Below are 10,306 nucleotides of genomic sequence, written 5' to 3'. Positions count from 1 at the left end.
TAAAATACAAAATGCAAAACAGTTTTCCATTTAAGGTCATTGCAGTCATCTTATGTAGAGTATGACTCAACACTGAGTAAGTCTCCCTGTAACAAATTTTTTGAATTTTGATTGAACTATTCGCTTTGAATCTGTCTGAGCTGGCCAAACAGAAGTTTAGCAATCAGATAGTTGAGAAACTATCGAATAATTGCAGAGGAATTTGGGGTATGTACAAAGTACACTGCATGTTTATTTATCTCCTGCACGTAAACAGATGTAGCCATTTATACTGTTTGAAATGTTTTATGAAATGTTTAAAAATTTAGTTCTTCCATCGATGTATTCTCATTGTTTTCCAAATTTGTTTGTGAACAGAGTGTCTAAAGAAAACAGAACTGCTGGTATTCTTGAAAACTACGCTGAGGGGGAGAAATACGCTGAGCATGGCCTTCGCAAATTTGTTCGCAACAAGCGCCCTGAGATCATGCCATCCCTTAACAAGTTCTTTTCAGACCCACAATGAAGAAAGTTGCGATAAAGGGATATTTTGCTTCGTTTGCATTGCCTGAGTAATAATTACAGTTGCAAACCTCTGAACAATATATCAATAAAGATTATATTTTTAGGAGCCAGCATTTTTTTTAAGACCCTTTTCTTCAATGGAAAACTTTTTTTGAAATTACAGGGTATGGAGGTTGTTGTTAAAGAATAACTATTGGCATTTCTTAATGCCATTTCATGAGATTTCTGATCTTACCGTCCCCTCATTCTTCTTATTTCATGCGGTACATCTAATTTGCTGAGGACTCCTTGAATATGAAAGTCGATGAATCTTTGCTTTTGCATATCAATCTTAATCTGTTTCTGAAAAGTTTGTTTTTTGAGGGGAAGCTAGAAATAGATAGATTGAACTATGCTAAAATAAGAAAGTCTTTAAAAAAATTAAGGTTCTCACAAATTGGGATGTTATTAAACTTGGATTTTACTGAGGCCGATGGCTTGTTAGATTGGAATATTATTATGGAAGTCTTGAGAGCAAAATAGTCTGGTGATAGGTGGATTAAGTGGACCAGTTTATGCTCACATGGCGGTAAATCTGCTATTTTGGTTAATGGCAATCTAAGAAAATGGATTTGTTCTACGAGAGTAGCGAGACAAGGAGATCCTCTATCTCCCTTGTTATTTGTTTTAGCGGTAAATGTCTTTACCAGAATGATGATGCTAGCTGAGAGTCGAGGGTTAAGGTCAAGGGTTATGCCCAGAGAGTAGTCCTAGGAGTGCCTTATGTTTGCAGTGTGTCGACGATGCGCTTATCTTTTGTAAATCTAGAAAAGATCAGCTAACCGCTTTAAAATTGTTATTAGGTTACAGCTTCGGTGCTCCATGAAGATTTGTTGGAACAACCATGGCATATCTAATAAAATAAATCCCTTAAAAATAGCTCTCACATTTCTAGATGATAAATTTGACGGTTAGGAGGTGTTCCACACCCAAAAAAGTAATTAACTATGATTTCAATTAGGTAAAAATGTTATTTTAGAAAATAGAATTTAGGAGAGAAACAGAATTTATGATTAGTTAGAATTCTCCAACTAAACTAATATATCACATGTTATAATTTTAACCGGCGTTATCATGTAACCCTCCGCACTTTCCATTAGAAAAAAAAGCTTCGCACTTTCCATTAAAGCATAATTCTTCGCTAGACCTTATTCCCGCCCAGGGAAGAGACCGAGATCATAGGAACTCAAACCAAAGCCTCAATATCACCATAAACTCTGAAGATTCTCACCTCTCTTAAAATATTTGAAGATGCCTCCATTTTCAGAACCTGAAGCTTCTCTTAAATCCCCCCTCGCTCACATCCAAACCCCTCTTCTATGAACTCAATTCCCCGTGAAACATCCTCAACATGCTCCTCTTCTCTCCTCCTCCCTCTACTTCCTCTGCTTCCATTATCTCCGACGCCGTCGCTCTCTCCTCGCCAACTCGCATTTCCTGCCTGGTCTGGATGCAACCTAAGCTCAGTCTGCTCGTGGACAGGGAGTCCGCTGCAATCAAAATCAAACCAGTATTTCTTCAATCACCCTCTCAAACTCAAACATCTCCTACTCTTCATCCGTCAAAATCTCTGGCCTTCCGCACCTCGTCAACCTCTCTCTCGATGGTAATGGATTCTCCGGTACAGCCAGGATTTCGAATATGCCCAACCTTCGGTATCCGAATATATCGAACAATGAATTTAACGGCGATCTTGATTGGGATTACTCAACTTTGCCGAGCTTGGAAGTGTTCGATGCATATAACAACAATTTTACTTCTATGTACCTGTTGACGTCATCGAATTGAAGCGGATTCGTTATCTTGATTTTGGAGGGAATTTCTTTTACGGGAGAATTCGGGTAGAATGGTTGCTTTTAGGATAGAAAGAAAATAGAAGATAATTTTAAAAGACGAAAATACTCTTTCTTATTTTAGCTGATTTTTTATTTTTGTCAATTTAAAAATTTGAAAAAAAGCCTATTTCTGGAGCACCAAAGCAAACCTCTTAATTTAAAGGAAGATTAGATGCCTTTAAAACTATGGGTTGTTAATAGCCTACAGTTGGGGTTATTGACCAATTATGTAACCAACCTTTTTGAATAATGGCAGGTGGCTGGGGACTCTTTTCTTGATTCCTTTTATTTTATTTTATTTTTTCTTCCTTTTCACTCATGGAGCATATTTTCTGATTCTTTTAGCTTTATTTCCGTGATCAGTTTGTCTTCGTATCGATTTTTGATGATGCTTATATATGTTTTTTTTTCCCTTCTGAGTCATTCCTTACGACGAGAAAAGAATTGAAGAGTGCTAACAAGAGATAATAATATCTTAGTCTCAATTTCCTTGCTGATTAAATCTTATCTTATATTATTAAAGAGTTGCTTCTTGACAAACGTAATGAAAGGTGAATGCTCTGAGCTTGATTTGCTTAATGGGCCGGGTAAAATGTACAGCTGACCTTGCATCCATGAACCCAACGCCGACCCTTTTCAAACGGTGTGGGACACAGCGGACCCACCACTAAATTTTGACCGTTACCCGAAGGAATCCGATGGACCCAATTTAAATAACTAGCCGTTGCCTTTCCTTTCCCTTTTTCATACTCCTCATCGTTTCTCTCGCAACTGATCCTAACTTTAGTCCCCTTCATTTTCTCTTCACAGTCCAGGAAGAAGAAAAAAAAAAAAAGAAATCCTCTCTCGCTGATCTCCCTACTTCTATTTTTGAATGGCTTCAAGGACCCTCTCGAAGGACATCATCACCCTCAAGGGCTCGGCGGCCATTGTTAGCGAGTTCTTCGGTATTTCTCTCTCGTCCTCTCTCACCCCTTCTGATTTCTTGGGTTGTTTTTTTTTTTAACTGATACCCCCCCGTCTTCTCAATTTCACAGGTTACGCGGCAAACAGGTAAAAAAAAAATTCACTTTAAACCCTTTTCTAGGATCGGGATATTTTCCTTCCTTTGTTTCAATTTGGAATATATTTTTCAAGGGCTTGATGAATTGAATATAACATTTTGCAAAAAATAACAGTATTCTTTATAATCGGGGAGTGTATCCGGAAGAGAGCTTTTCAAAAGTGAAGAAATACGGGCTCTCGATGCTTCTGACTCAAGATGAGGGGGTCAAGTCTTTCATTACTAGCCTCACCTCTCAGTTATCAGGTTAGATTTTCTAAATCCCACTTCAATTTTTGAATTCTTCTGGGCTAATTTTTTTTATTACAAAATTGCTCTTTGTTTTGGTTCTCAAGAATGGCTGGAGGCTGGAAAGTTGCAGAGGATTGTTCTTGTGATAATGAGCAAGGCGACATCCGAAGTTCTTGAGAGGTGGAATTTCAATATAGAAACTGATTCTGAAGTGGTCGCAAAGGGGTAAAACATTCCTTCATCAGGAAATAAAAAGAGCTACAAATTTATAAATTTCCTATTTGCAAAAATTCATACTGAGGGGCAAAAAAAAATCTATTTCAGGGTCAGTAGGGAAAAGAGTGACAAGGAAATCATGAGGGAGATACAAGCAATCATGCGCCAGATTGCTTCTTGCATCACTTACTTGCCTTGCCTTGATGAACCTTGTAAACAGCTTGAATCTTTTTTTTTAAACACTTTTTCTCCAATTTTTTTTCTGTTGATTAGATTTGCTTTGCATTTGAAGGTGTCTTCGACGTGTTAGCCTATACCGACAAAGATGTTGCAGTCCCATTTACCTGGATTGAGAGTGATGCCAAATTGATCCAGAATCCGCAGATGGTTAAGCTACATTCATTTGACACCAAGGTAGCTTCTCTTCGAGTCAGTACATATCGATGTATTTTACATGTAATTTTGTTTCTAATATCGTAACTTTTCCTTCGTGTTTTTGTTGTTCAGATACACAAAGTTGGTACGCTGGTTTCGTATAAGAATGACGAGTGGGACGAGCAGTAGAATATTTTTTTGTGAGCTGATATCTTGTGAATTGTTCATTCACATTGAGTGTGGAGGTGTGATGAACAAAGAGTTTATTTTGTTAGCATTTTTTTTTTGAGTGAAATGTTGTTGCAGTATTTAGACTGATCTTTAACTTAGTTGAGTGTTGATGAGTTGTGTTGGAGATTTTATTATTGCATTTCTGGTCCAAAGATTTATGATTGTGTCTGTGCCAAATTTGAGCTCATTCCTTTTCTTTTGTCTAAAAAAGTGTGTACTCAGCAATGCAAAGCGCAAATAATGGAAAATGGTAAAAATGATGAAAGAAAACAAGACCAAGAACTTTAGGGAGTCCTCATATTTCTCTGCAATGGAACAGTTTGCTGTAGAGAGTGATTAGCATAATATTATTATTGTCATTTACTAGTAAGATTACACAATTATCTTTTGCATCCAATGCAACTATTAGATACATCGACAGTTCTTTAAGGACTGAGAAACAGGGACCCATTTCAAAAGAAAAAAAGATAATTTGCTCCAAATTAGATAGATGTCACACGTGAGGTTGTTGACAATAATATTACCATTGCATCCTCAAGTAACGTGCGCTATTCGTGGTGAGTAATTTGCTCCAAATTTACTCGGTGGAAATTAGAGGAATTCTTCATGATCATCAAGAAAAAAGAATTAGATGGAGGAGTTCTCCAAATTTACTCGTCTCGTCTGCCTTGTGTCGAGTTGAGAACTCGTCTCGTCCGCTGATGTCGTCCCTGTCCACTGAGATTGTCTCGTCCGCATGTTCCTTTGCCTCGTCCATTACTTGATCTCGTCCCGTCTCGTCCATGACTTGATCTCGTCTCGTCCATTACTTGACCTCCTGCATCAAAAAAGCAATCGTGTTTTTCTCTAAGTTCGCAAAGGGCACATATCTTAATAGAATATTTTGCATACATGACATGTTGCAGAATCAACTCATATCAAAGGGCTCCTCGAATTCACGAAGAAGATCACATGTAAATCCATGAAGAAATATCAGATAGGAAAATATTAACATAAAAGTAACGAATACTTCTAGGCTTAGAATCCTTCGCCTAATTAGAAGACACGACGGGATTAGAATTTTCTAAGATTAGAAATTCTTCAAAAACCATTTAAAAGTCTTGACTATAATAGAGGAAACAGATCAAGTAAAATTTGAATATAACCTAAAAGTGTTTAAATTCCACCACCGTTTCATAAAACTTCTTCAAAATTGAAAAGTATTGTCTTTTCTTCACGGTTAAGTCAACCACTCATCTAGAGTTCTGGACCACGTGTCCTACATTAACACAAAGCACCCAAGATCCTTCCCTAACCAATTAAAACGCATCGAGAACACCGAACCAACGGCCAGGATCACTCCTTTTATTAGTTGATCTCCTCGCATCGACCGACACGTGTCCAAAAGATAGTCCTTCGCATAAAATTCTCCTTTTTTTAATTAGTCGATCTCCTCGCAGAGAGAGGGGAGTTCTTCGCATAAAGAAACACCCCCATGCTCCTAAAAATAGTAAAATTCTAACGTTGCTCGCAGCTCTTTCCTCTCCGCCCAAGAGAAGAAAGAGGAGAGAAAAAAAAAATTTAGGGTTTTGTCTCAATCCGCCCTCTCCGAATTCACCCCTGGTCGTGGATCAAGGTTAGATTTTGACACGCTTTAGTACGATAAAATTTGGTTTAGTTGCTCTGATTGAACGATTTAGGGTTTCTCAAGTTGTCTTTTTTTTTTTGATCGGATTACGATTTGGATTTGGGGATTATGCAGGGTTAGGTGTTGTGTCTGGTATTCAATTATTCAATCGTTGCTCAATCTGAACAAGAGGCTCGGTGAAGTTTTTGGTGCTAAATTTTTATTGCTATCGAAAATTGAGGCTTTTCTTGTGAGATCTAGGGTAGAGAATAGCAGCGGGAAGCGGAAGAAATTTTTAATTTTTTTGGTTTCTTAGGATTTCTAGGATGACCCTGAATGTATCATCCTACCCGGGTTTTCCGGCTTCAGTCTGCTCTGATGATGATTTTGATTGGACGATTTGGGATATCGGGACGGAGAACTGTGGCAAACCTTGTTTGTTGAATCGGGGGAAAAGTGATTACTATGAGAATGTAGAGGGAAGAGATTGGGTCGACCCGATTGATTTGTTACCGGCTGATCCGTTTGGGATGGGCCTAGGTTCCAATCTTGCTGCAGCCATTGTTGGTTGGTTTGAAGATCTTGGAGCTAATTCAAGTGATCGTAAGTTTTATTGTTGGAATGGGGATTCTCGAAATGCTTCTGGTGGTTGGTTTGATGATGGGTTCTTTGGAGTATCTGGAGGCCAAAATGGCACGTTTGAGTTTGTTGTTGGGGCTGAGGAGACTTCGACTGCTACGGTTCCTGCAGAGGAGTCTTATCCACATGAGGGTTTAGTACTCTCTCTTGGTTATTTGGGTGTGCAAGATTTGCTTTCTGTCGAAAAGGTGTGTAGATCACTTCGTTCGGCTGTTCAGAGCGATCCTTTGCTGTGGAGATGTATTCACATTGTTTCTCCTTTGAGTGCGAGGATAACGGATGATACTCTTCTGAGGTTGACACGAAGAGCTCATGGAAGTTTGCAGTGCTTGAGCTTGGTAGGATGCTCGAGGATCACTGATGATGGGTTGAAGAAGGTTCTTGAGAGCAACCCAAGACTTCAAAAGGTTGGTTAAGAAAATGCTTTTTATTATGGACTTGATTCATAAGGTCATTTGTCGCGTTTCCTAGTCTTGTTGTTACTAGTTTGTTCTTTTGTTATTTGCAATTTTGTTTATTTTTCGTGATTGTGCTTGTGTAAATCATAGTCTTTTTCATTTTCTAGATAGATTCCTTATCTGATTAGTTGTTCCTTGACGTCAAATGTTTCATTGTTGTGTTTTCAACTTATTTAGGCATTCTTTTGATAGTAAGTTATGTTTAGTCATTGTGTATTCTTGCTAGGAAATAATGGTAAAATTTTGCATCTCTTGCAATTTAGGGGCATTTTATTTGCTTGCTCATTCTATTACGTTTAACATAGAGATGCATACACTGTAGCCTAATGGTATGATCATCTTCATTTTGATGTAACATCACACTACACTAGAATGGAGAACCGATTTGGAGTAGCGTGGCAGCCCGAGTCAGAGAGCTGTATTAGTCATTTTTTTTCTCTAATCTCTCCTTTAACCTCCTCCTACTCTACTGTACTCCTCCTTTTTCTCCCCTTCCTCTTTATGTATATTCTGTTTTTTATAATTTTGTGGGCAGCTTCCCCGCATTACTTAGCAAAGACCCCGTGCTCAAGTTAATTGCACTTCTTTCATATCACAAAGAGCTTTAAAGTTCCATTTGTTTCTGTTTCCTGCTGTCAAGTGAAGATAGATGACAAATTTACTGGGGGTTCTCAGCGTTATTAGCTTTGTAAGGTTTCGTTCATTTGGTAGTTTCCTGATTAACTCTTTATTTCCTTTTGGTAGTGTATTATTCAAACCATTTTTCATCCATGCTTTGAAATGGACACTATTCACCATATGGTTTATGAGTACGTATCAAATTTTCCCAGTAAACTTTTAAATTGGCATCTGGATTTGAAACTTGATTACTGCATAGAGGTTCCAAAAGTAGCCTTGGATGATTCACAACAGAAGTTATGTATGGAATAGCTTTAATACTTGGTGTTTTTTCCTATTAAGCATTCTAATTATCCTTCTATTTCCCAAACTAAGTCGTACTCAAGGGATGACATGCTTTTACATTGGTACTCTTTATTTCTCTATGCAGTTGAGTGTATCGGGATGTCTCAGGCTAAGTTTGGATGGTGTCATTAGCAATCTCAAGGCTTTCAAGTCTTCAGGTTTGACGGGGATAAAACACCTCAAACTTGGCAGACTGTTTACTGTATCACCTGAGCAATATGAAGAGTTGTGGATATCACTTGGCTGTGGTGATGAGACAGGGAAGCCTAAGCTATCGAACCCAAGGTTTTATCATTGTAGCGTCTCTTCAATTGCCTGTGATGATGATCGTGCACTTGATATTGAGTTATGTCCTGGATGTCAGAACTATAAGCTGGTTTTTGATTGCCCTTCAGAAAGTTGTCAAGCGAAAGGGCCGGAGAGCTGTAGGGCATGTTTTGTTTGTATTGGGAGGTGTGCGCAATGTGGGAGGTGTGTGAATGACTGCAGTTTTGTGGAAAATTTCTTCCTTGAATATATTTGCTCTGGCTGTTGGAAGCAAGCATCACCAAGTTCTCATGAGTGAAAAGGTTTTTGGCATGCTTTTGTTTTCTGAGATGTGGCGTCATATGAAGATGGACCTTCTAGCCATATGTATGTGCACAAGAATAGATGTTAAAAGCCATGTAAAAAGAACGAATAAAAAGGAGGAAAAAGAAAGAATATGAAGATCCCAAGTTGAAGTGTCAGCGAGGGGGAAAAAGGGATAGCTTGTGTTTGTAACATTTTGAAGTTCCACGAGCATCTTTGAGGTAGCTGTGACTGTGAGGATGATATCTTCGAAGTTGAGGTTTGAAGATGATGGTTTTACAAGTTTTTTATTGACTATGATTTTCGACGATATATGTGCACAGCAATAGATGGAAAAAAACCATAAAAAAGAACAAGAAAAAAGGAAAAAAATAAAAAGAAAAAAAGAAAAAAAGAAGAAAACTATGACAGCCCAAGTTTAAGTGTTAGAGAGAGAAAAAAGGGGATAGCTTGATGTTCGTAAGATCTTGAAGCCATGAACATCTTTGATGTGATTGTGAAGCCTTGAACATCTTTGATGTGATTGTGAGGATGATATCGTCAGTGATGAGGTGCATTGATTTTGGGTTCTCTAGGTTCTTGCTGGCTGAATATTTCTAACCTCTTTCATACCTATATTACCTATAGAAATATTCAGTCCATCTTTCTTACAGGGTTGCTGTTGATTACATGGAGATGCACAGAGTCCAGTGGATGGTTAGACTTCTCGAGTGCCAGGCCACAGGCTATTAGTACCGATGGATGGTGGAAGCAGAGCTTCTTGCCATATATTATACAATGTTGAGGATATTTTTTGCCTTTCACATGCTAGTATTTGAGTATGCTCTCACTGGGCGTGTAGAGGTTATTGAAGTGTAGCAAAATGTACTTTGCTCTTTGGTTGTCTTGGCAAGTTTTGATGTTGATATTGTATGGACATGGGTGGTTGTGATCGAACGAGGGCGTGCAACCTGATTTGTGTCGTACTGTCTATTACAAATGATGATATATTGATAAAGGTTATATATGAGGAGGAAAATTGTCTTTGTATTTTTATGAATATTCTTTAGTTGGAACTCTGTCTCTCAACTTGAGCTTACATGTTCTGTGTTTATTTGATGTTCTGTTTATACTGAAGGGTTCGCAGATGAATGATGCAGCTTCTCAACTTTCGCGTAAGTTCTTTCGAGTTTGTAGTTTTAAGCGTGTGCTTCTTTGTTGGTTTCAGATATTTGAGCTTTATTTTTGAGATGTCAAGCTTCAGAAACTGTGGAGTTTATATGCTCTTAGTTTCTTCCGTTGGGCTTTTCCCAAATTTGTGGCCTTTTCTCTCAATCCTGCCTTCTCTTAGCTGGCAACTGCTTGTACCTTCTCTACAGCGACAGCTTAGCTGGCAATTGCTTGCTTGGTTCCTACAGTGTTTTTTTTTCAGTTTCGTGTTGTTGTTCATGCTGAAAACTTGTGTGTTTGGTTTTGATGTGCATCATTCAACTACTCCTAGCTGTGGCTTATGGAATTGAGCAGCTACTTTGCCCAATACATACCTTAGGCCAATGCCTGTGTAGATTCATGTTGTTAGTTACATTTTCTACTTATG

At 38.2% G+C, this 10,306-nt stretch overlaps 2 protein-coding genes and 1 long non-coding RNA gene across 5 annotated transcripts in view; all 3 read left to right on the top strand.

Annotated features, from left to right (window-relative positions):
- The window catches only part of LOC109824266, a 1,453-nt gene extending 715 nt beyond the window's left edge, over positions 1-738 (top strand). Inside the window, exon 2 of the long non-coding RNA XR_002242586.1 lies at positions 358-738. This is a non-coding gene — a long non-coding RNA (uncharacterized LOC109824266). The remainder of the gene's footprint in view (positions 1-357) is intronic.
- Positions 3,119-4,652, top strand: LOC109824673 (mitotic spindle checkpoint protein MAD2). Of its 2 annotated transcripts, none has more exons than XM_020391310.1 (7): positions 3,119-3,325; positions 3,416-3,426; positions 3,552-3,687; positions 3,777-3,897; positions 3,997-4,100; positions 4,181-4,302; positions 4,396-4,652. In XM_020391310.1, exons 1-7 carry the CDS (start codon positions 3,253-3,255, stop codon positions 4,450-4,452), a joined length of 624 nt encoding a protein of 207 aa, XP_020246899.1. In that variant the 5' UTR covers positions 3,119-3,252; the 3' UTR covers positions 4,453-4,652. The 2 variants fall into 2 exon arrangements, with proteins under 2 accessions (XP_020246899.1, XP_020246898.1); XM_020391309.1 differs by having other exon boundaries at positions 3,120-3,325; positions 3,416-3,431; positions 3,557-3,687.
- On the top strand, positions 5,998-9,798 carry LOC109824354 (F-box protein SKIP14-like). 2 transcript variants are annotated; one of them, XR_002242615.1, is made up of 4 exons: positions 5,998-6,109; positions 6,236-7,146; positions 8,246-9,281; positions 9,384-9,798. XR_002242615.1 is itself a non-coding variant. In XM_020390933.1 (3 exons), exons 2-3 carry the CDS (start codon positions 6,427-6,429, stop codon positions 8,723-8,725), a joined length of 1,200 nt encoding a protein of 399 aa, XP_020246522.1. In that variant the 5' UTR covers positions 5,998-6,109; positions 6,236-6,426; the 3' UTR covers positions 8,726-9,798. The 2 variants fall into 2 exon arrangements, 1 of the variants encoding a protein (XP_020246522.1); XM_020390933.1 differs by having other exon boundaries at positions 8,246-9,798.

The sequence above is a fragment of the Asparagus officinalis genome, chromosome 9, assembly GCF_001876935.1.
Source record: "Asparagus officinalis chromosome 9, Aspof.V1, whole genome shotgun sequence".
Lineage (NCBI taxonomy): Eukaryota > Viridiplantae > Streptophyta > Magnoliopsida > Asparagales > Asparagaceae > Asparagus > Asparagus officinalis.
The sequence above is the reverse complement of the archived record's forward strand: the minus strand, read 5'-3'. Positions and strand labels throughout refer to the sequence as shown.

Coding starts and splice junctions, on each gene's coding strand:
- LOC109824354 (XM_020390933.1), top strand. CDS start 6,427: ATGACCCTGAATGTATCATCCTACCCGGGTTTTCCGGCTTCAGTCTGC. Junction 7,147..8,245: donor GCAACCCAAGACTTCAAAAG/GTTGGTTAAGAA, acceptor TTCTCTATGCAG/TTGAGTGTATCGGGATGTCT.
- LOC109824673 (XM_020391310.1), top strand. CDS start 3,253: ATGGCTTCAAGGACCCTCTCGAAGGACATCATCACCCTCAAGGGCTCG. Junction 3,898..3,996: donor TCTGAAGTGGTCGCAAAGGG/GTAAAACATTCC, acceptor AATCTATTTCAG/GGTCAGTAGGGAAAAGAGTG. Junction 4,101..4,180: donor GCCTTGCCTTGATGAACCTT/GTAAACAGCTTG, acceptor TTGCATTTGAAG/GTGTCTTCGACGTGTTAGCC.